The sequence below is a fragment of the Lasioglossum baleicum genome, chromosome 11 (genome assembly GCF_051020765.1).
Source record: "Lasioglossum baleicum chromosome 11, iyLasBale1, whole genome shotgun sequence".
Classification (NCBI taxonomy): domain Eukaryota; kingdom Metazoa; phylum Arthropoda; class Insecta; order Hymenoptera; family Halictidae; genus Lasioglossum; species Lasioglossum baleicum.
This window is the reverse complement of record NC_134939.1, coordinates 13,053,072-13,075,290: the sequence shown is the minus strand read 5'-3', so window position 1 is coordinate 13,075,290 and position 22,219 is coordinate 13,053,072. Positions and strand designations below refer to the sequence as shown.

The following is a 22,219-nucleotide window of genomic DNA, read 5'->3' as shown; positions in this document are numbered from 1 at the left end:
CTTACGTTTCCACAAATTGTCCGCGATAACAAACCGGAACGACGTGACCGTGCAGGCTTCAATGACCCTCCCTCCGGTGTCCCCCTTTCTTCCTTCCATTGCTCCAAACCCCCTTCCAGCGAAACTATTTTTGCACGGTGAAACGATGCGCGTCCGAAGGTCGTTTCGACCGGTAATACTTTATGAAAGAAATACGACGATCCACGGCAAACTAACGAGCATTTACAGGTGAGCGTACTGTAAACGTATTTTTTAACGAAGAAGGTACTTTATTCATTTAAGGTACTCGACGGGAATGACTCCTGCTCGGAGGGTTGTCGACGCGACGGGTGGAAGGATTCGGGGTAGGTGCCGCGCGAGATAAGCTAAACGTATTTACATTACACTCAATCCCGTTTATTATGGAAAGCAACATCTGTTAAAATAATTTCGAACCGATGCGGCGTGCCGGGTAGCCCCGTGTTCTTATCGAAACGGTCGACATCTGCGCGGCTACCAAGAATTTCTAATCAAATTGATAGTCGAACGTAGAGCAACTTCTACAACTCGAAAATCGCCGCGAATACCCTTTACGCTTCGGAACAAAACTCGACAAATGATTTACGTAATCTCTGATACGCTATTGCACTTACAGTGAGCGTACGATTCGCTTTTTCGAAATTCGACCCAACAGCCTGAGTTTTTGTTGAGACTTTAGACGGATTAGTTTACTAGCTAATGTGTAAATAAATTGTGTTATCGGTCGCTAATTCAATTTTTTATCTGTACCTGTATCGTATCGAGATTGATCAAGGTTGTTATGAAATATAATTGATTGAAAGTATCAAAAACTGTAATCAAAGATTTTTACATCTTACAATGGCCATAGTTTATTTATACGTCAACCGATTTCAGTGAAACTTTTTACATGTGTATAACTGACTTAGGTTTATAAAATACATGTTTGAAATTTTCATTGCAGGCACACATAAAACATTTAAAAATCATGACAATTGAATAAAACATCCTTTTAAAGTCACAACAAAAATTCAAGCTGTTGGGTCGAATATTAAAAAAGTTTTTCCTTTTTAAAAGGAGTATGAATACTTTGTGCACCACTATTATATGTACAACGACGATCATCCAACAATTGTGTAGCAGCTTTCGAGTTTACCGAGACCTGGTTCCCATGATTTGCTCTTCTACGGTGAAACGTGGATCGCGAATAAAAATGACGAGGAATTAATAGAGGTAAGTAGGCTTTTCCTCGACCAAGGTAATTATGTACTTACTTCGGCGTCTTTCGTCTCGAGTAATTCTTGAAGTTCGACGCATCTTTGGTTCGCTTCGTTCAATGCCGCTGTTCGTTCGTCTGCATGCAAAAGACAATTGAATCGCACGAATACTGCTTGAGAACGATTTTAAACAAAACAAAAGCTCATGTCAGATTTCAACTCGAACGATATCGTTTGAATTTCCCGCCACTTTGTCGCGCCCTCGCACGGTAAAACAGGCCTTTATATTGACAGTCGACAGTAACCTCTTATCGCTAGTTACCCGAGCAAGTAGTAGAAAACGAGAATAGTAATTCGCGGCAGATTAATTCTAATTAGAAGGAAATCGTGCGTACCTATTTCGTCTACGATGCCTTCTGACAAAACCTCCTTCGTAAAGTTTGATATCTGGCCCTTTAAATTCGACAAGCTAGGCAGTCCGTCACCGAACCACGCCATTTTACACGTCGACACTTATCGTTGACAGTAATTTCGATGGCGTACTCGAGCGCTGGTCGACAAACGTTACGAGCACTGCATATTTTGTCGAAACTATTTGTTTAACGGCACAAAAGTATCAAAACATCGAGTAACAGGAACCACGTAGTAAAGTGCACAACTTTAACGAAGCATGGTTGGCAACACTACACAAAGAATCACTAGATATCATGGGATTTTTCTCGGTTATAACATAGACGATGTATTTATGTAAGCTAGGAATCCAGTGAATGAAAACGTCACAAGATAATTCCTAAGATAATTTCAAAATGGCTGATATAAATGTATATGGCGCGTGTATTTGAACAGTGAAAATAGTATTTACGAAGAATGTATTGCAAAAATACAGAATATATTTAGTAAAGTTAATTTTGGTGTATTACTAGCTGGATGCATACGCACTAGAAATTGGTTACCAAAATTGTATCCCGGAATTTTACCTCCATTGATCAAGAATGGAATTACAATGCTAAGGGCAGAATACTCTGCTAAGGGATTAGCAGGGATGGTTGGATTAAAACAGGTATGCCGAAACATAGTGGTATGGAAAAGAAACAGTAGTTGAAATTGGATTCGATTGTGATGCTATTCGGAATATTATTCTGTGATAATCGTGGACAAAAATTGTCATTACCGTTTGAACTTCGCTAATATTTCGAAAAAGCATTTTTAGTCAATCACGTGGTTTGCTTTGTGTACATCGGAGGAAAGGTGCACGTTTCATTCGCACAATGTCTACGCCGAACTTGGAAATTCTCTATAAAAGAGCAGCTGCAGCGGTAATTAATGTTTATAATGTTATTTTCATTATTTCTGAAATTTAGGAACGATATAACTTTAACAATATAGTTTACAATAAGTGTTTTAGGTTATATATTTTTATACTTGCATAAATAAATATGTTCTATATTTAGGAGGAAGAAATAGCAGCTTTGAAAAAACAAATTGGATTTTTACAAGAGAGTATTATGAAGAACGACTCGAAATTACAAACTGTATCTAAAGATGAATATACAAAACTGGAGCAAGAGAACATCAAGCTGAAACATAGGGTAGCCATTCTGAAAAGGGTATGTTTTCCCAAATATTACAATTTATCGAAGATGTAATGAATTATTTAAATTTATTTTGTTGCTTGGTTTTGTAGACAATTGAAGCTGATAGAGCAAAGACGCAAAGCAGAATGGAAACTGATGCGTACGATGTGATAAGCGTGTACGATACTTTGTACAATTTATTTGCAAAGGCCATTCATGCTGCGTACGAGAATGTGCCCGAACCTCCGGTGATCTTAGCAGCTAGTAACAGCCCAAAATTTGGAGATTATCAATGTAATAGCGCTATGCCGCTTGTCACATTAATTAGCAGTCATGGTAAGAATCGATACGAATGTAAACATTAATATTACAGGATTACTTGTACTACTAACTGTACGTATATCCGGATAGGAACGAAAACGTCTCCACGAGAAGTTGCGAACAATATAGTATCAAAAATAGAGAAGTCCGACTTGGTTTCTAAGTTGGAGGTGGCGAACGCAGGCTTCATAAATATATTTCTGAAACGAGAATTTGCACAAACAACACTGACTAATTTAGTAAAGTGCGGAAAGGTTTTACCACCGTATACTAAAAAACAAAGAGTTATCGTTGACTTTTCTAGTCCTAACATCGCTAAGGAAATGCATGTTGGACATTTGAGGTCTACTATAATTGGCGACAGTATCGCGAGATTACTGGAATTCCTAGGGCACGATGTGTTGAGAATAAATCACGTCGGTGACTGGGGAACACAATTTGGAATGTTGATAGCTCATCTACAAGATAGATTTCCTGATTATTTAACTGTGTCTCCTCCTATTACGGACCTTCAGGTGATTAAATTTAATCTAACCGAGATGCGTTACGCATTAGAAACCATTACCAAATGATTTGCAAATTTCAGAGTTTTTACAAAGAATCAAAGGAACGATTTGACGAAGATCAAGAATTTAAAGCACGCGCTTACCAATGCGTTGTTAAATTACAAACATTCGATCCTGATATGATAAAGGCGTGGCAACTGATTTGCGATGTTTCTAGAAAAGGTAAATAAATAAATAATTATTACTGTAATTAAGAATAAGTAATTTACGTATGTGTTCTTTTCATATTTGTTAAATCTAGAGTTCCAAAAGGTGTATGCTCGATTGGACATTAAATTGATAGAAAGGGGAGAATCATTTTACCAGAAACGTATGGAAAGTTTAGTAAAAGAACTCGAATCGAGGGGACTGCTAGAGGAAGACGAAGGACGAAAAGTAATGTGGAGTAAACACGAAAATGAGATACCATTAACCATTATAAAATCTGATGGTGGTTTCACGTACGACACTTCGGATATAGCAGCTCTGAAACAGCGTATAGAAGAGGAAAGAGCCGATTGGGTAAATTACATATTATACGAGTATATAAATTATATTATGCGAAATGTCTTTTAATGCTTTTATTTACCACACGCTTACAGGTAATATATGTAACAGATGCTGGTCAGTCTGTGCATTTTCAAGTATTATTTCACTGCGGTGAAAGAGCCGGTATTCTAAAAAGTAGACACAGAATGGATCACATTGGATTTGGCGTAGTTCTCGGTCCAGATAAAAAGAAATTTAAGACTAGGTCCGGTGATACAGTAAAATTGACTGATTTACTGGATGAAGGTATATGTTCCTTTTTGTCATTTTGATTGTACACGTCCTATCGTCCAAGTAAGTCTAAATAAATAGTTTGTGTTTCTCTCTGTCTCTCAGGTCTGAGAAGAACGCTTGAAAAGTTAAAAGAAAAAGAACGTGATAAAGCGCTCACAGAACAGGAATTAAAAAAGGCTCAAGAATCTATTGCTTACGGATGCATAAAATATGCAGATTTGTCGCATCACCGAAATCACGATTATGTGTTTTCTTTTGATAAAATGTTAGAGGACAAAGGAAACACTGCCGTATACCTATTGTATGCTCTAACTAGAATACGTTCTATCGCTCGAGCAGCGAATATTTCGCAAGAAAAAATGCGAGAATTTGCACAAAATACTCCGATATCGTTGGAGCATGAAAAGGAATGGAAATTAGCGAAAGTGTTAATCAAGTTTCCGGACGTATTGATTAAAATAACAACAAATTTGTACTTGCATCAGTTATGCGAGTATTGTTACGAGATTTCGTGCGCATTTACCGAATTCTATGATAATTGTTACTGCGTTGAAAAGAATGAGCACGGAGAAATAGTAAAAATAAATGCAGGCCGTATGCTATTGACAGAAGCTACTGCAATTATCATGGAGAAATGCTTTTCTATACTTGGTTTGAAACCAGTCGAGCGTATGTGAATCTATTTATATACATTATGTATTCGCGGAATGTAAGAGGAAAATAAAGTGAGAACGTTCTTTGTAAAAAATCGCATAACAAGAGTATATATGTAGATTGTAAATAAATACTATTAGATACTGACATTTTCTGGGAAGGAGACTAGCGGGACAACAAAGGGGAAAGAGGAACCTAATTGGTTATTATCGGTACTTTATATAGTTTAATGTAAATAGGTATACTTTTTCCTTTTTTCGTTAGCGAATCGTTAGCGATGAAAATAATGAAATTAATTTTATTTAAACGTCTATACCGTGGTCTATGCACATATTTCCTTGAAATTGCATCATAAAACCCTTATCTTCAGGTGCCATCGTCATTGATCGTCATGAGTCATGAATGTCATGAGCTAGGTTAGGTTTACCTTGTGCCTTACCGCTGTTACCTGCTGTTACTGTTACTTGACGTCACGTGTACGGGGTTACTATTCGATCGTGCTCAATCGTGCTTACGATACATTTGTAATTTATTGTTGACAACAAAATGGTAATTATTCATTTGTCTCCTCTATTCGAAAGAATAACGAAATAATTCATTGTCGGATACTTGAACAAACATTTCACCCGTACCAACGAATTAAGTAGAGTAAATAACCTTCATACCGGCGAATTTGACCGAGTCGCATACGGTACAATTCAATGTGTTTTCAGTCATTTGACATATTAACAATTATCAGACACGGAGAGCATGCTTTTGGCATTTTAAAAATATATTTTGTGTTTATTGTTAATTCATAGACAACAGAAAGGAAAGGAACGTTCAAGGTAGAATATCTTCAGAAGATTGAAAAAGATGTACAAGCCAAGTGGGAGGCCGAAAAGGTATACGAACAAGATGCGCCTTTGGAAGCCAGAAAATCTCCGGACGAAAAGTTCCTCGCAACTTTTCCTTTTCCTTATATGAATGGAAGACTTCATCTTGGCCACATATTTTCATTGTCAAAATGCGAAGTGAGTATTTAATGAAAATATTCAACGTGTTCCGATTAATGTGTGTAAATGCTATTCTACGTAGTTTGCTGCACGGTACAATCGGCTCTTGGGAAAGAAAGTACTCTTCCCGTTTGGATTCCATTGTACCGGCATGCCCATCAAAGCATGCGCGGATAAATTGAAGAGGGAAATGGAGTTGTACGGATATCCACCAAAATTTCCCAAAGAGGAAACTGTGATAGAACAACAAGTTGTAGACGATATAGTAATAAAAGATAAGAGTAAGGGAACGAAGGTAATGCAACAATATAGTGTACGGAATATTTTCCCAATGTGATATTTAGAAATTCCTGAATAATTTCAGAGTAAAGCAGTTGCGAAAACAGCTACCGCCAAGTATCAGTGGCAAATTATGCAAACGCTCGGTGTGGAAGACGAAGATATAAAGAACTTTGCTGATTCTGCTTATTGGTTAGACTATTTCCCACCTCTTGCTGTGCAAGATTTAAAGTCTATCGGATTACACGTAAGTCGATCGAAAATCTCTTATTATACTTTTCGAATACAGTGACATAAAATATGAACAATGTATCTATTTGTTTTAGGTGGATTGGCGTAGAACATTTATCACGACAGATGCAAATCTGTTTTTCGATTCATTTGTTCGCTGGCAGTTTCAACATTTGAAGACCAGAAATAAGATAAAGTTTGGTAAAAGATACACAATCTATTCGCCGAAGGATGGTCAGCCTTGTATGGATCACGATCGGTCGTCGGGAGAGGGAGTAGGGCCTCAAGAATACACGCTGATTAAAATGAAACTGAAGGAGCCTTACCCGGTAAATCTAAAGAGTCTTTCCGGGAAGTCTGTCTACTTGGTAGCTGCGACTCTGAGACCAGAAACAATGTACGGTCAAACGAATTGTTGGGTTCATCCAGAGATAACATATATCGCTTACTCTCTGTCGAACGGAGATGTCTATATATCAACGGAGAGAGCAGCGAGAAACATGGCTTACCAAAATTTTTTCAAAGAAGAAGGAAAGATATCCACTGAATTGAAACTTTCCGGGAATGATATAATGGGATTAGCTTTAGAAGCACCTCTTACAAGCAACAAAGTCATTTATACTTTACCGATGTTGACTATAAAAGATGACAAAGGGACTGGGGTTGTTACTTCGGTGCCTAGCGATTCTCCCGATGATTACGCGGCTTTAGTAGATCTGAAGAAAAAGGAGGCTTTCAGAAAAAAATATGGGATAGCCGACGAAATGGTGCTACCTTACGACCCTATACCTGTAATCGAGGTACCAGAATTTGGTAAATTAACCGCGGTCACCTTGTACGACAAACTAAAAATTCAATCTCAGAATGACAAAGCGAAATTGTTGGAAGCAAAAGAGATGGCGTATCTAAAAGGTTTCTACGACGGGGTCCTGCTAGTTGGTAAATATAAGGGAAGCAAGGTCCAGGATGCGAAGAAACAAATACAAAAGGAACTAATAGACGAAGGGAAAGCAGTTGTATATTACGAGCCGGAGAAAACGGTCACGTCTCGATCGAACGACGACTGCGTGGTAGCTTTGTGTGATCAATGGTATCTGGATTATGGTGAAGCAAGTTGGAAAGCCGAGGCTATGGAAGCTTTAAGAAATCTCAATACTTTCCACGACGAAGTCAGAAAGAATTTCTTAGCCTGTCTCGACTGGCTGCACGAGTACGCGTGTTCAAGGACTTATGGCCTCGGTGATTATCTTTTGATAAAATCGAAGTATTCTGTCGAAAAGAAATCCATCTTTAATGATTGTGAATTATAGGTACTAAATTGCCGTGGGACGAAAGCTGGTTGATCGAATCCCTTTCCGATTCGACGATCTACATGGCTTACTACACTGTTGCGCATTTATTGCAAGGAGGAACGTTCAAAGGCGACAAACCGAATATATACAACATCAAGTAAAGTTTAAACAAATATTTATGCGTTCGTGCGGACAATACTAAAATATGGTAACTGATAACTTCTACCTAGGGCTAAGGACATGACGCCGGAAGTGTGGGACTACATCTTCTTCAAAGATGCTAAGCTACCGAAAACAAGCATAAAAAAGCAGGCATTGGAGCACATGCGACGTGAATTCCAATACTGGTACCCGGTAGATTTAAGAGTTTCCGGGAAAGATTTAATCCAGAACCATTTGACCTTTTTCATTTACAACCACACCGCAATTTGGCCTGAACAGCCAGATTTATGGCCGAAAGGAATACGAGCGAATGGTCACATTCTATTGAACTCGTCTAAGGTAAATATCTAAGAAAAAGAGTTGCAAGTTGTCGGAACTGCAGAGAAAATACTAGAAGTTGTATTTCGCAACTTTTTTATGTGGGTTATCGTTTTTTTGAGAGTGTCCAAATATTAATGGGAGTTACTGTAGTCGTTTAAATTACGCGATGTGTATATCGTTACCTGCACAAAGAGAGTACTCCTAATTATTTTATTAGATGTCAAAATCGGAAGGCAATTTCCTAACGCTCGCCGAAGCGATAGAAAAGTTCTCGGCTGACGGTACGCGGCTTTGTTTAGCCGATTCTGGCGATTCCGTAGAAGACGCGAACTTTGTCGAAAGCATGGCAGACGCTGGAATTCTTCGACTATACAACTTCATCGAATGGGTCAAAGAAGTATTAGCCTCTAAAAGTACTTTTAGACAAGGAAAACCACATACGTTCAACGACAAGGTGTTCGATAGGTACTTCTATTTATTGAAATATTTTGTAGTCGTTATTACTATGGTTCTATCTATTAAAATAAGTACTATGTTTGTTATTCGATTAGCGAGATCAATCTAAAAATACGCGAAACTGGAGATAATTATTCGAAAATGTTCTACAAAGAAGCGTTGAAAACAGGCTTTTTCGAATTGCAAGCGGCAAGGGATAAGTACTTGCAATTGACCACGCTAGACAATGCAAATTGGACATTGATTATGAGATTTATCAAAATTCAAATTCTCCTTTTGTCTCCTATTTGTCCGCATGTGTCGGAATATGTGTGGAAACTAATTGGTAATGTGAGTATTTGATACTTCTTCACCGTACCGAAATAATTGTAATAATTACAATAATACGAAGCTTTTGAATATACAGAAAGATAGCATATTGAATGCTAAATGGCCCCAAGTAGAGGAAATCGATGAAATTCTTATAAAATCGTCCCAGTATTTAATGGATGCTGCTCATTCGTTCAGGATCCTCTTAAAGGGTTATATGACACCCAAAAAAGGACCGAAAGGAAAAGATGAAGCAACCGTTGTACAAAAACCTACGGATGGTACAATTTGGGTAGCGAAAACCTATCCCGCTTGGCAAAGTGCTGTTTTAACCACAATGAAAAACTTGTATGTTGTAAGTAGCTATTAAATCAAATTGACTTGTGTATTTCAATTGAAAAAAGAAACGTTGAATCATCTTACAGGCTAATGGCAATAAACTGCCAGAAAATAAAATTATAGCGACAGAGTTGGGAAAGCTGCAAGATCTGAAGAAGTATATGAAACGAGTGATGCCGTTTGTACAATTTATGAGGGGGAAAATGGAGCAGATTGGATTGAACGCGCTCAATTTAACTTTAGATTTCGATGAATTCAAAGTTCTGCAAGATAATAAGAAATATCTTGAAAACACTTTGGACGTAAGCATATGTTTACTAGATGTATATAGAAATTCTATGTCAGTTGAGTTCGACCCTTTTAATGATTTCAATGTAGGTGGAAAACATCGTGATAAAGTATACCGATGAAGCTCCCGAGAAAACGAGAGAAGAATGCTGTCCAGGTTCGCCGTACATAAACTTCTCGAATTCTGGTCTTTCGGTATGCGTTATTAATCCACAGAAATACAACGGTCTATTTAGAATGAGTGTAATGATCATGAATAAAGACAACGGTACGAATGTCATCTCGCGAATTACGAAGCAAAGCAAACTTATAAAGAGTGAGTATTGTCTGGTGCGCTTGTATTTACGCATGTGTGTAATTTACCATAATCTATCATGATTGTTATGTTGCAGACCCGTCGTCCGTTTCTCTATACCGACACAGCGACCCTTGTTTAGGACCTAGAACCAAACCAGTCGCTGATGATATATTGAAAGGTAAAATTGAAATTCCTCCTAACTCTGTATTTAATGTAGATATAGAAAACAAAACCATACAGCTTAACGTTAATGGAAATTTACATGACATTGGTAATGAGTTAGTGTACATAGTTCGGTCGGAAGACAGTTAGTGTATACCTCGGAATTAATTAATACTTTTCTTGGTACAAAAGTCATCCTCTTAAACACGAATATTTAAATATATCATTTTTGTACTGATCAAAGAAAGAAATAAATCGATCTAACGAGACTTATCTTCGACTCCTCGTGCTTCGATTGAAAAATAGTTTATTTCTTACATATATATTTAAAACAGTGTTACATAGAAATGTTCAAAGTTTATTTTTTCAGTTCCGCCATGATTTCACCTCGGCCCGTATTTTCTTTATGTCTTCCGCATTTGTCCTACAACATCCACCTATGTATCTAACACCTAGATCCAACCATTCGTGTACAAATTGATGTAAACTGTATCCTCCTTCCTTTTTTATCCATCCGGACTCCACGGTATATTTATCACCGCTGTTAGGATACACTACCAGAGGTATGAATTCTTCTTTACATCGATTCCCATTGATTTGTTTCAACAAAGGCGTCACACTTTGCGGTGCGATGCAGTTAACGCCAATTCCTAGAATCTGTCCTGGCGAAGCTTTTCTATAGCATTCCGTGACAACGTCGTGGAAACTAGATCCGTCGGCTATACTATGTCCATCGTCGCGACAAGAAAAGGACAACCACGCTTTAGTGTTCGGGTATTCTTTTAGAAGAGTAACCAGGGCTTCAGCTTCTCGTTTACAAGGTATTGTTTCTATTGCCAGCACGTCGATGCCACTGGCAATCAATTTATCGATACGAGGCCTGTGCCAGTCCATAAGCATCTTCTCGGACACCGACGAACAGTATTTACCGGTATACTCGGACGCATCGTGCAAGCAAGCGCCATATGGTCCAATAGATCCAGCAATCACTGGATTCTCGTTTGCAATATTTTCTTCGCCCCTTATTTCTGCTTTGTACAAGTTCACAGCTTCCCTGGCGTACTCGACAGCTTTGCAAAATAAGTTCAGGCTCTCCTCCTTCGTCAGACCTATATATTTAAAATAACCGTCGATGGATGCTTGGTAAGTATTCGTAAGAATGATCTCCGCACCAGCTCTTAAAAAATCCAAGTGTGTGGAGATAATGGCACTTGGATTTGTTACGAGAAATCCCGCTGTCCACAGAGGATCACCATCTATTATGTCACCCACGTGAGTCGCTAATTGCGTAGAAAATCCACCGTCCAACACTTTTATCGTCGTTGACATGATCCTCTTTAATATTATTCGATCTTTATGACTAATTTGTACAGAAACGATTGTACCGCGACGAATCAACTTTTACAGATGCACATGCACGCCTTGATTGCTTAAATGCTTCTGAAATTCTGAGGCAATACTTTCTTCGAGTGGCTGCAGTGTAATGCTGTCAATCCAAAGTCCAAGTAGAATTTCAGATAAGTATTTTATTGACCAAGGTTTAACAAAAAAAGATACAAGATTATACTTCTCTTTTTATACCTATGTCGGGAGTGGATCTCTCTTGTATCAACCACGCACACGTTTCTCATTCTTTTATACGTCCCTTTCCTATGTTATAATTAATTGCGTGTTTATCTAGAACACCGATACCTATGTGTAAGTGTGTATTGTACTATTTTCAAACGCTTCGAATAGTATATCTGACTCTGGCATGATAACTATAGTAAATATTTATTTTTGAATATCCGTCAGCTGATAAGTAGACAGCGGATTTTATGCATTCGTGAGAAAAATGAGTAGCTGTAATCTAACACAGTGATAACATTAGTAGAATTAAAAAATTTCTGTTTACTCGAGTTTGTTGCAATCCAGGAAGAAAATGCTTATTTTGCACAAAGATCCGCTGTCTAGTCATAAACAGGATAATCAGGATATTAATGAGAGTTACATAATTTGTATAAAAAGTAGATTTATCCGTATACATTGAGTTAAAATTATTTTACGAGTACAAAACAAGTTTTACTCGATTCAAGTAAATTGCGGAAACGGTCGACTTCCCGAGGAAAATTCGTGAAAAATTATTTCGACGTATTTTTCTTCTTGAAACTGTTGACTTCTCTTCGGATAGCCTTTATATTCTCCGAATACATTCTGCAACAGCCTCCAAGGTATCGTACACCGATGTCCAACCATTCTGGAATAAAGCTTTCTACGGAATTACAGTGTTCGTTCCACACCCATCCTTTGGTTGGGGAATATATTTCGCCGCTGTTAGGGTATGCTATGAGCGGGATAAATTCGTCTTCGTTTTTGTTAATGTCTTTCAATAAGTTAGTTACATCAGTGGGAGCAAGACAATTGACGCCAATGGCGATTAGCTGTCCCGGTAAAGCCATTTTATAACATCGTGTGGCTACTTTTTCGAAATTGCTTCCATCCACTATATTTCGACTGTTTCTCTCGCAAGAGAATGAAAGCCACGCTTTAATATTTGGATATTCTTGTAAAAGTTCTACCAATGCTTCTGCTTCCTGATAACAAGGTATAGTTTCTAAAGCTAACAGGTCAACGCCAGCTTCTATTAAAACATCGATACGTGTCTTGTGCCATTGTTTCATAGTTTCCCGCGATGTGGTTTTACCGTAGGCTCCATTGTATTCAGAACCATCGTGTAAGCTAGCACCGTAAGGTCCGCAAGAGCCAACAATTAATGGTTTTCTATTTTCAATTTCTTCCTTTCCTGATGTTTCTTCAATGTAATCGGTAACTGCTCTTCTGGCGAGATTTACAGCTTCGCGTAATAAATGTTTACTTTCTTCTTCGGTTATAGATAAATGTTTCATTAAACCAGGAATCGAGGCTTGATAAGTATTGGTTTCTATGATATCCGCTCCTGCTCGTAGAAAATCTAAATGTGTTGCATAAACCGCGTCAGGATTTGTTGCTAAAAATCGTGCTGTCCATAAGGGATCACCGTCGATTTTTGCACCGACATGAGTAGACAATTGCGCGCTAAATCCGCCATCCAAAATCTTAATGTCCATCTTTCTCGCTATAAGTACTGAAACAAGAAGATATATATACTTACGTAATAATACATATATAAATTGTAATTCTTCTTGGCCTTCTTTGTCAGACGTTCAAGAATCAAATTATTTACGTACGTAGACCGTAGATTAATTGAAAATGACTTAATGAAAGTAGCAGCGCACAAATTTCTCCTTACTACATTGTATAAGAATATGATTAAAATATATACCGACCAGACAATAATTTCGTATCTCCTATCAAAGGCTTGCAATTTATCGCGATAACCTTTTATGTTTGCGGTAGACGCTGACTCGAAAGACGTTTATCATTCTCTACGAAAATTATTAAAAAGGAACGTCGCAATTTGACATTTATTTATAGATCTTATCGGTATTAAAGCTCAATATACTAATTTGATAAAATTCGCATTGTACATATAATGTATACATATGCATTACTTCTACATACATGTATGCACACATTGTACACGTAGCGTGTAAATACGTCCACGAATTGACCGGCTTTTAAAAACTGAATGTTTCTCGAAATTCATCTATGATTTTATTATGATTTAATTTCTATCATTCCATTTTGTTCTAACTTCATTTTTACTTAATTATGATTCTGCCTGGAAATTTTAAACGATATTTATAAAAATGTGAAAACATATTATGTTTATATCTTTTGTATCTTCGTTTAACTCTTTGTGCATTCGAATGGTGACTTTGAGGCGTCAGTAAAAATTGCCATACCATTATTCGAAACAGTTTTAATATTATTCAATTCGTCTGTGTTTTATAAATTGTAAAAAGCTCAACTGTTGTGTGTGTGTGTGTATGAGAAAACAGGTTGAATTCGATGTGCAGGAAAATTACATAGAATAAAAATTATCTGGGTTGAAAGAAATGTCTTGATTTTTTAATTAAAATTGCTTCGAGCCGATTTAATGTACGCTAATGGGTGATAAGAATGCCATAGTGTTGTTGAAAATACATTACACATTATATGTATGTATTAGACAGAAATCAAACATTTATTGTTACTTAACATATCCAATAATACAAAATCATGTTACACGTTGAACAAAGATTTCACAATATTCCCAAACTCTTTTCAATGACAGCATGAGGTTGGCCCATTTGTTCTCTAAATTCTGGTGTATTCAGTATGTCTTCGAACCTAGGACACAAAATAGAACATCAGAAATCTATAATGCTGTCTACGGAGAATTATCGAGCAAAGTTTTTACCCTATATCCTCGTCTCTTCCAAGTAGAACATCTCTCATTAAATTTGACGACGGTAGGAACGGTAATCTTCCAATGTGCTCAGTAGCTTTTAATTCCATTGCTATACGTATTGGCGCGTGTATTCCCTGAGTGTTTCTAAGCAACGCCATATTCATGCAGTCACGATTCTTTTGAAACTGAAAGAAACCTATGGTTGTATATCGTATAAAAATGATAATATTACTATGATTCTCAAAGTAAGTTTCTTACATTTCTTTCGGAAGCTTCTAATGGATGGGAGAAACCTATGCTTTGTCTAACTCCCGACGGCCTGGAGAGTAAGAAAATAATAAGACGAAAGCAACATAAGCGATGTGACATTAAATGACATTTTTTTAACAATGTTATATATATAAAATTGTTATTCATACCCTGAAATCATGGGATTCGGTAGACCATAACTGCCACTGGGGACGTCGAATTTTTCATCGACAGTCGGTTTCGGGACAATTGATGGCAAATTGAAACTCTGAAAATTTTAATTACATTAATTGTATTGTTGCATGCATATAATTATTTATTTTAAGTTGCAGGATATTGTGAATATATTTTGCGAGATAACCTCACAATAAACAGACATAAATGTGTTAAAATTGTTGTGTAAAACTGGTAGTTTTTTTTCCAATTAAATCTAAAGATGACATCATTTTTTACCATTATTTCGGATGTAGTTAGTTTAATCTTTTATAGAAAGCACAAAAGTCACTTTGGATGAATTCGCGATATTTGTATACTGTTCATAAACTTATCGAAGTGTGACTTGACGTTTCACGCACGGCGTGGTCATAGGTCATGATATACATGATCTGTATATAGATTTGGAACTCTCTGCACTGTACAGCGCCTTCGCGTTGTAACGAAACAGTGAAACTGCAAGCCTAACGTTACCGATAGAGAAGATCAAACATATTGTAATAAACAAGCGCGTCTACATAAATATTTATTGAACCACCAATTTTTTCCGACAGTCTGACTTGTTGTTGAGTTGTCCTACTGAATTTCGTGCCACCTCCTTCGATATCATGTGCTCCTAATACAAAGTTCGATTTTGCGAAAATTTTTCGAAAATCTCGACAATTGAGTTTTGTATTAGGAGACTATGATATCGAAGGAGGTGGCACGAAATCAGTAGTACAACTCAACGACAAGTCAGACGGTCGAAAATTTGAGCAAACCTCGAAAAATAAATTTTGTATTAGGAGAATATGATATCGAAGAAGGTGGTACGAAATTTCAGTAGAGCAACTCAACGACAAGTCGGACGTTTGTGAAAAATTGGCGGTTCAATCAATAAATAAGCATATATGTGTTTTTATTACATGGTTTATTCATTGTAGATTCATACAGAAAATGTTTGTCTATATAGTTCGGGTGTTCTCCGTTAGATGGCAATTTAATACTGTTGTGCAATGTCGATAAAATAGAATTCTTCATTATTAACATCCGCCACTATTCTTGAAGAGACTATTTTTACAAAAATTATAAAATCGTAATATGTATATTTGTTTATCACAGGACTCTGGCTGGAATTTTGTCGCACAACATCGATGCGGAATATTCTTCAGTTCCTAAAATATTACTGTTAGAGGTTGAACGAATAAATACAGTTTCTTTTTATATCAATTATTTATTTTCCATACAAATTATAAACATGTTTTTCAAATACTGTACATATACTGAATTCTATTATATTTTTAAACCTCTAATTTAATGATATATCATTTCATTCTTCATTTACTTGTTAAATCAACTACTTTGATCCTCGTTTCATTTTATTTATGATAATATACAGGTAGATCCCATTCGTTCCGATCAATATTTCATTTAATTCATTTTTATAATCAAGCTCAATTCTTTGATATGGCAGTTCCAGGATATGAAGGAATAGAAATTTTAAATAAGCGCGAGCGTTTTTTTCCTTGAATAATACAAAATTTCATATAATAAAAGTCAATGTTTTCATAGAGATTTCACGGAGTTGTTGGAACGAATTTCTGTTTTATGATGAACGCAACGCAAAGAAAATCTTCCGAATCGAATAATAATGTTTTTCTTGATAGGCAGAGGCGAGTCTCTATGAAAATACAGACAAAGGATTGTTTGCGCTTCAGTTTGAAAGATTGTAACCGAATTCGGCAGAGAATTTACAAGTTAAAGAATTTTCGTTCTCGTGGAAGTCTATACACAATACGCAAACATGCAGCCACTGGAACTTCTCTTTTGATGATCATTATGTAAATATGTACAAAGATATTTAACAAATTTCTGGTTCTCGTCATCGATTGTAACATGTATTGTGTACAGTGCGAATTCGTTTTCATTATCGTTCTTTTCTTTATTTTCACGCGCTTCCTTTTTTCCCTTTCCTAATCTACTTCTGCGTTTGTATCTTTTATTGGATTTCGATTTTTTTTTCCTGTCCGATATCATCGATATAGAGTGAGAGAGTGCTATTTTCTATCTTCACAGAAGACATAGATAAATATATATTTTCATAATCTTTCCTTATAAATGTAATTCGCTTATTTTAAAATCATTATTCGATAATGTTAATAATATTAGTATCGGTGCTCCGTTTTTTTCTCTTTTTTTTCGATTTCATATACTCCTCCCTTGCTTTTGTTTTTCCGTTTTTTTTAATCGTCGAAATCAAGATCGAGATCGAAATCGAATTCAAAATCAAAAGAAAATCAGAATCGAAATCAAAATCAAAGTCAAACTCAAAATCAAAATCGAAATCAAAATCAAAATTAAAATTCGCATTAGTAAAACGACGCTTGAGTATCTTTCGAAGATATTTCGCGGGTTCGTGTTGTTTCCTCGATGAAGAACGTCTTTATATTGCGAGACGATTTGAAACCATCAGATGTTGCCGAACTAATCATCGAACGGAATAACATTTATAAAAATCGTCGATCACATTTGTTCATCATTTATTAAAAATCCATTTACATTTTCTTTTTTTCAAGGAATCGTTTCTCTATTCCCATGTAATAAGTTCGCGCGGATCGTTTAAAAAATTTTCGTTACACTTACAAACAATGAACTAACTCTTCGCGTAAAGAACATCTCGATGGTTCCAATTTCACCTTAACGCTTACAAATTTTGCAAGATTACAATGTATAGATAATAATATTTATATATATATCTATATCTATACATAATAAATATAAATATACATATAAATACATATACATATATATATATTTATATATATAAAAAAAAGAACAAGACTTACGGTCAATCATTACAAAACAAAAAAGAAGAGAGAATAGGTAACAATAATTAAAAAAAAAAAAAATTGTTTGAAAGCTGCCAGTTATCGAACGAAAGCCACGTAACGTTACCATCTAAAATATAAAGTTCTTCCTTTGATATATTCAGTCGATCACTTAGCAAATTCAATTCTCACCCCAAAAATAAAAAGCGACGTTATTTCTGACTAAAACAGAGATCAAAATACATTGCCACTTGTTGCGTAAAAGTTAATTAACGTAAAAAATACAGGTAAGTATTATTAATATTCTCTTAAATTATACAATGATTCTCTCCTGTATATATATATGTATGAGTAAATGTCCGCCGCCAATACGGGCAAGCACATTTCTTTTCGAACACATAATCGATCGGATTTAAACAATACCATAGATTAGTTCTCTGTGCATACACACGGTTGGGATTTCACGAGAGATGCGAATCAAATGAAATCAAATAAACCGCAGGATACTGTTTCATGGCCGCGCATACGCTGCTAACGCGTTCGCTGACATCATTTTCGTCGCACCAATTAGGTACGTGCCGCCGCTAATTAAGATTTACTTGACTGCGGATCTTTATGCATTTATAGCAAGATTGAATAGATGAAATTGAAAAATTCAAGAAATTGAAGATATCGACATATGATTTCTCTTTTATTAAAATCATTAACCCTTTTTAAAATTTACTTCAAAGGACAGTTCCTTGACTGCCACTTATTTTAAACAATTTTCTCTCGAACTTTGTTGTAATTTATATTTGTGGAAGTTATATTTGTTTTTAACTACACAATAAGAGAAGGAAGAACCAAATACATATCCAAACCCGTTTCATTTACATTCTTCTTTCTCTGATAAGTGTATTCAGTTTAGTTTCTATTTCTTGCAATCGATGCGGACAATTTTTATTTCGCATAAAGATACGCAGTGTATTTATGACAAATACGCGAGGCTTGTCGTTGTATTCATTCGACAGAATTGACCGATTGAAACTGAGAAATCGTCACTTCAAATTTCATTAGTTTTAATAGTACAGTAAAGACCCATTCTAAGTCCGACAGAGGTGACGGTTCGAATGGGAAATATATCATATTTGGTATAATTTTCATAAGGAAAATGCCACAAGAATATTGGTCAAAGTCCCATTAAAAAATAATGAAAAATAAAGAAGATTAGTTATGTTTACGATCTATGTCACAGCACAGAACCGAGAATTGACTTAGCTTGGGACTTTACTATGTTTACTGTCCTTGTTTCATGATTTTTCAATGGTAAAAATGAAATGGTAGGAGCGAACGCGTCAGACATTGGCGTTATCATGATCGAATCAAAGAAAATCTCTGGGTCGAGCATTCGTCGTGGTCCATGCGTGTTGAGAGACGTTGTTTAAGTACGAAACACATTGACAAGAAAGATTCGCGTGAACTTTGTAAACGCGTGCTCAAATTTAGAGAGCTTCAATGAAATCGCGTTATCGATTGTTCTTCGTCGAGACGGAGGACTCAAGGTTTTGGTATCACTGGTGTGCGCGTGTGACGACATCCGGTGTTTGCGTGTACGTATATATGTGTGTTTTGTTTGATTGTGGATGCGATTATTCTTGAACTTCGAGATCCCCCGGACGACAAGTCGTGAGATCGTTAAATTCGCAAAGTTTAACAGAGAGAAATGTCTCCCCGTCGAACGAAAGATGATAGTCGCGTGTACAGATGAAAAATCGGTTGCATCGTATAGCGAGTATGGTAGAAAGATAGAAACAAACTTCGAGTATGCTACGTATGAAAAATATTCGCGTAAGAGAATATAGAAAGGAAAGAGCTTAGAGTACGAGAAGTAAAATGATTACAAGAAATACAAACACATCCCTCTAATCTAATTGCAAGTGTCGCTGCCTAAAAGTGGCTGGCTGGATTAAAACAGAGACTGTCCCTTCTGTTGAATAAAAACAAGGAAACAATGAATTTTATAAAAACGACGACCAATGTCCCAGTTTCGTTCATCTTAGAATCCGATCAGTCGCGAATTAAAACGTTTTGCAACATTACAGCTAAAAAGAGCGATGGAGAACGATGTTTCGAATAGAAATAGAATATAAAGTTTCAGCGAAGGTGTGTGTGTATGTGTGTGTGTGTGTGCAACCTTTTACCAAGCTATGCTTTTTGACTTGAACATCTTTTCGGAATTAAAAAAAAAGGGAGAAGAAAGAGGAGAGAGAGAGAGAGAGAGAGAGAAACGAGAAAATGACAAAAAAGAAATTCCGTAACGTAAACCAAGGAAACTTAAAAGAAATCGTAATAATGGCATACCTCTCTATCTCTATTAAACTTCCATTTCGTTTTAAAACTTAGAAATCACTTAGATAACTTTATACACGATCATTTATAACAATGTAAATCGTAATCATTGCATTAATATTTAACATATATACTCTTATATGTAATATATGTATATCTGTGTGTGGATGTCTTGTCTGATCTATTTGCTAGTTTAATAATAAAACTATAATACTAAATTGTGTTGAGTACCACGCCTTTCCGAGATCAGAGTCTGTTTCTCTACTATTTTTTTCGACGCCTCTTCTTCTTCTTCTATTTTTTTTTTGCTTTTTTCTCTCGTTTCTATTTTTTTTCTTCTTGGTACATACAGCTATCACCGACGCACTTCTCATACCAAATTTATTGTCAATTTTAACTTAACGTTTATTATATCTCTGTATTAAAATCCCGACGATATCGTTTTCGACTCGTTCCGTGGAGCAAAATGACGCGGAATATTCATAAAATATATATACGATTACATCTGCTTCTCAATATAAAATTTACAACTTTTTCTTTTTTTTCTTTTCGTTTTTTCGAAATCTCGAACGTGCTCCCTGCACAGGATGCCGGGAAAAATCCTTTCTCCACGATCTATTAAAACACGCGTACCAATTATTTGTTACAACTTTTTATCAGTTTTCTGAATCAAACTCAAGCTCGGGCTGGCCAGTACTTTTAACGTGTGTGTGTGTGAAAGAGAGAGAGAGAGAGAGAGAGAGAGAGAGAGAGAGAGAGAGTGAGAGAGTGTGTGTACGTGTTCGTGTATGTATGTGTGTTTGCGCGTGGTTGCGGGTGGCGTGTGTACGAGTTTCAAGTTCTCTCTAAGGAGTTTCTTGGAAAATGTTCTCGAGCGTCGAGTCGAACGAACGGTCTCGTTAAAAATTCAACCGTTTAAAATTCTCAGCCGTATCGTATTTACCATCTAATTGGACAATCGTTCGGATTCGTTCGCGAATCGTTGAAATACTTCTCTATGAATTTTGCTCGACGATGGAACATTTTCGAAACGAGACCTCGTGAAAACCTCGTGGAAACGAGAACGTTCTTCGTATCGTGTCTCGCGGGGCCACGTGTGTGTTTTACGACAACGTGATCACGCTTGTCGCTTAACCCTTTGAAGCGTACAGTTGTTAAAGGGAATCTCTAGGATTGGTCACTCCGTAGCTGCTAAACAAGATCAAATCGGTAAAAAGATACACATCCGCGACATGCAAAATCGATTAAAAACTACGAAACCCGTGTACATGGTGCAAATACAATATTTGCTGCGTGTAAATATTATACTTGCACCGACGTCGACGGTCGAGGTGGATACAAAGCGATATAAAAAAAAAAACGTCAAAAGGAAAAGAAAAGTAGGAAGAGGAAGAGAAACGAAAGAAACGAAGGGTCTTGACGAGACTTATGGCGGTGGACTCGTTTCTAGGATTGCAAGGGTGCTGGATGAGCTTTTTCAATAGTGAAAAGCGCTAGATGAAAGATCAATCTAGACCGCAGATGCGTTAAAAAGTCCTATTTTTACATTTGCGTAAAATCAAAATTAGTTATGTAAAAAAAGAGGAGTAATTTGCATTGGAGACAGCATGTAGCTGTCGCAGCTCTGTGAAAATAGCTACCAATGCAAATTACGCTTTATAAAGGTAAAAATAAGGCCTGGATTGATCTTTTGTCTAGCGCTTTTGATTACTGAAACATCCTCTTTGTATTATCTTTTCCGCTTTTTCATCCTGGAACCGAGTCTACCCCCTTATGGTGGTCGAACGTGTTAACCACGACACTTCAAAAGGTTATTAGAAATCCCTGTGTGTAATCGTGTATTTGCGCGTATGGATGATTTTTTTTTAAATGTGATGGTAGGCACTGATGGGGGTGGATGGCTGCATGGCGAGCAGGTTCAAGCAGGCTAGTCCTTGATCAATCTGTATATGTGATGTTGCGCACCGTGCTCGGACGTCGACACTTCGAACACGTATGCCGTACACAGTAACGTTTCCTGCGTATCCCTATTCGTGACAACCTGAAATCAGAGGAGAACTTTGTCGTTCGATTTACGAGGGCGAAGC

At 36.6% G+C, this 22,219-nt stretch overlaps 7 protein-coding genes across 21 annotated transcripts in view; 2 read left to right on the top strand and 5 right to left on the bottom strand.

The window, feature by feature from the left end:
* The window catches only part of LOC143213413 (uncharacterized), a 35,006-nt gene extending 33,099 nt beyond the window's left edge, over positions 1–1,907 (bottom strand). For 2 of the 3 annotated variants that reach the window (XM_076433236.1, XM_076433237.1), the window contains exons 1-2: positions 1,610–1,907; positions 1,272–1,351 (exon numbers count right to left, since the gene is read on the bottom strand). In XM_076433236.1, coding sequence (XP_076289351.1) covers positions 1,272–1,351; positions 1,610–1,712 — 183 coding nt within the window. In that variant the 5' untranslated portion in view covers positions 1,713–1,907. The remainder of the gene's footprint in view (positions 1–1,271; positions 1,352–1,609) is intronic. The other variant, XM_076433240.1, reaches the window with a different exon arrangement.
* A 271-nt stretch (positions 1,908–2,178) lies between these two features.
* Positions 2,179–5,260, top strand: Argrs (arginine--tRNA ligase-like protein). Its single transcript, XM_076433246.1, has 8 exons — positions 2,179–2,530; positions 2,666–2,821; positions 2,899–3,124; positions 3,200–3,624; positions 3,696–3,837; positions 3,917–4,176; positions 4,257–4,449; positions 4,540–5,260. Exons 1-8 carry the CDS (start codon positions 2,483–2,485, stop codon positions 5,112–5,114), a joined length of 2,025 nt encoding a protein of 674 aa, XP_076289361.1. The 5' UTR covers positions 2,179–2,482; the 3' UTR covers positions 5,115–5,260.
* Positions 5,261–5,485: 225 nt separating this feature from the next.
* On the top strand, positions 5,486–10,373 carry Leurs (Leucyl-tRNA synthetase). The gene is made up of 13 exons (XM_076433242.1): positions 5,486–5,640; positions 5,892–6,104; positions 6,169–6,381; positions 6,451–6,612; positions 6,692–7,835; positions 7,907–8,045; positions 8,119–8,389; positions 8,589–8,836; positions 8,923–9,157; positions 9,234–9,491; positions 9,562–9,777; positions 9,854–10,079; positions 10,156–10,373. The coding sequence occupies exons 1-13, from the start codon at positions 5,638–5,640 to the stop codon at positions 10,371–10,373; spliced, it is 3,546 nt and encodes a 1,181-aa protein (XP_076289357.1). The 5' UTR covers positions 5,486–5,637.
* Positions 9,562–11,703, bottom strand: LOC143213425 (betaine-homocysteine S-methyltransferase). The gene has a single exon (XM_076433274.1). It carries the CDS (start codon positions 11,550–11,552, stop codon positions 10,590–10,592), a length of 963 nt encoding a protein of 320 aa, XP_076289389.1. The 5' UTR covers positions 11,553–11,703; the 3' UTR covers positions 9,562–10,589.
* LOC143213421 (betaine-homocysteine S-methyltransferase) lies at positions 11,569–13,863 on the bottom strand. Of its 3 annotated transcripts, XM_076433268.1 has the most exons (3): positions 13,764–13,863; positions 11,805–13,326; positions 11,569–11,709 (listed from the first exon to the last, which is right to left on the bottom strand). In XM_076433268.1, the coding sequence occupies exons 1-2, from the start codon at positions 13,846–13,848 to the stop codon at positions 12,344–12,346; spliced, it is 1,068 nt and encodes a 355-aa protein (XP_076289383.1). In that variant the 5' UTR covers positions 13,849–13,863; the 3' UTR covers positions 11,569–11,709; positions 11,805–12,343. The 3 variants fall into 3 exon arrangements, with proteins under 3 accessions (XP_076289383.1, XP_076289384.1, XP_076289385.1); XM_076433269.1 differs by lacking the exons at positions 11,569–11,709; positions 13,764–13,863 and adding an exon at positions 13,430–13,754 and having other exon boundaries at positions 12,344–13,326; XM_076433270.1 differs by lacking the exons at positions 11,569–11,709; positions 13,764–13,863 and adding an exon at positions 13,529–13,754 and having other exon boundaries at positions 12,344–13,326.
* A 433-nt stretch (positions 13,864–14,296) lies between these two features.
* Positions 14,297–15,397, bottom strand: Pomp (proteasome maturation protein). Its single transcript, XM_076433287.1, has 5 exons — positions 15,238–15,397; positions 14,955–15,052; positions 14,794–14,854; positions 14,545–14,720; positions 14,297–14,474 (listed from the first exon to the last, which is right to left on the bottom strand). The coding sequence occupies exons 1-5, from the start codon at positions 15,238–15,240 to the stop codon at positions 14,387–14,389; spliced, it is 426 nt and encodes a 141-aa protein (XP_076289402.1). The 5' UTR covers positions 15,241–15,397; the 3' UTR covers positions 14,297–14,386.
* Positions 15,398–16,190: 793 nt separating this feature from the next.
* Scalloped (TEA domain transcription factor 1 homolog scalloped) overlaps positions 16,191–22,219 on the bottom strand; it is a 128,798-nt gene continuing 122,769 nt past the window's right edge. For all 11 annotated transcript variants that reach the window (XM_076433261.1, XM_076433256.1, XM_076433260.1 and 8 more), the window contains one exon: positions 16,191–22,173. In XM_076433261.1, the coding sequence (XP_076289376.1) occupies positions 22,060–22,173 (114 nt within the window). In that variant the 3' untranslated portion in view covers positions 16,191–22,059. The remainder of the gene's footprint in view (positions 22,174–22,219) is intronic.

Excerpts from the sequence above, each read along its gene's own strand:
- LOC143213425 (XM_076433274.1), bottom strand. The coding sequence starts at position 11,552 with ATGTCAACGACGATAAAAGTGTTGGACGGTGGATTTTCTACGCAATTA.
- LOC143213421 (XM_076433268.1), bottom strand. The coding sequence starts at position 13,848 with ATGAATTTCGAGAAACATTCAGTTTTTAAAAGCCGGTCAATTCGTGGA. Across the intron at positions 13,327-13,763 it reads TGTACAATGTGTGCATACAT|TACTTATAGCGAGAAAGATG; the intron begins GTATGTAGAAGT and ends TTCTTGTTTCAG.
- Pomp (XM_076433287.1), bottom strand. Across the intron at positions 14,855-14,954 it reads CCGAATCCCATGATTTCAGG|GCCGTCGGGAGTTAGACAAA; the intron begins GTATGAATAACA and ends CTTACTCTCCAG. Across the intron at positions 14,475-14,544 it reads GGAAGAGACGAGGATATAGG|GTTCGAAGACATACTGAATA; the intron begins GTAAAAACTTTG and ends TTTGTGTCCTAG.
- Argrs (XM_076433246.1), top strand. The coding sequence starts at position 2,483 with ATGTCTACGCCGAACTTGGAAATTCTCTATAAAAGAGCAGCTGCAGCG. Across the intron at positions 2,531-2,665 it reads ATAAAAGAGCAGCTGCAGCG|GAGGAAGAAATAGCAGCTTT; the intron begins GTAATTAATGTT and ends TTCTATATTTAG. Across the intron at positions 3,838-3,916 it reads TTGCGATGTTTCTAGAAAAG|AGTTCCAAAAGGTGTATGCT; the intron begins GTAAATAAATAA and ends TGTTAAATCTAG.
- Leurs (XM_076433242.1), top strand. Across the intron at positions 6,613-6,691 it reads TAAAGTCTATCGGATTACAC|GTGGATTGGCGTAGAACATT; the intron begins GTAAGTCGATCG and ends TATTTGTTTTAG. Across the intron at positions 9,492-9,561 it reads CAATGAAAAACTTGTATGTT|GCTAATGGCAATAAACTGCC; the intron begins GTAAGTAGCTAT and ends ATCATCTTACAG.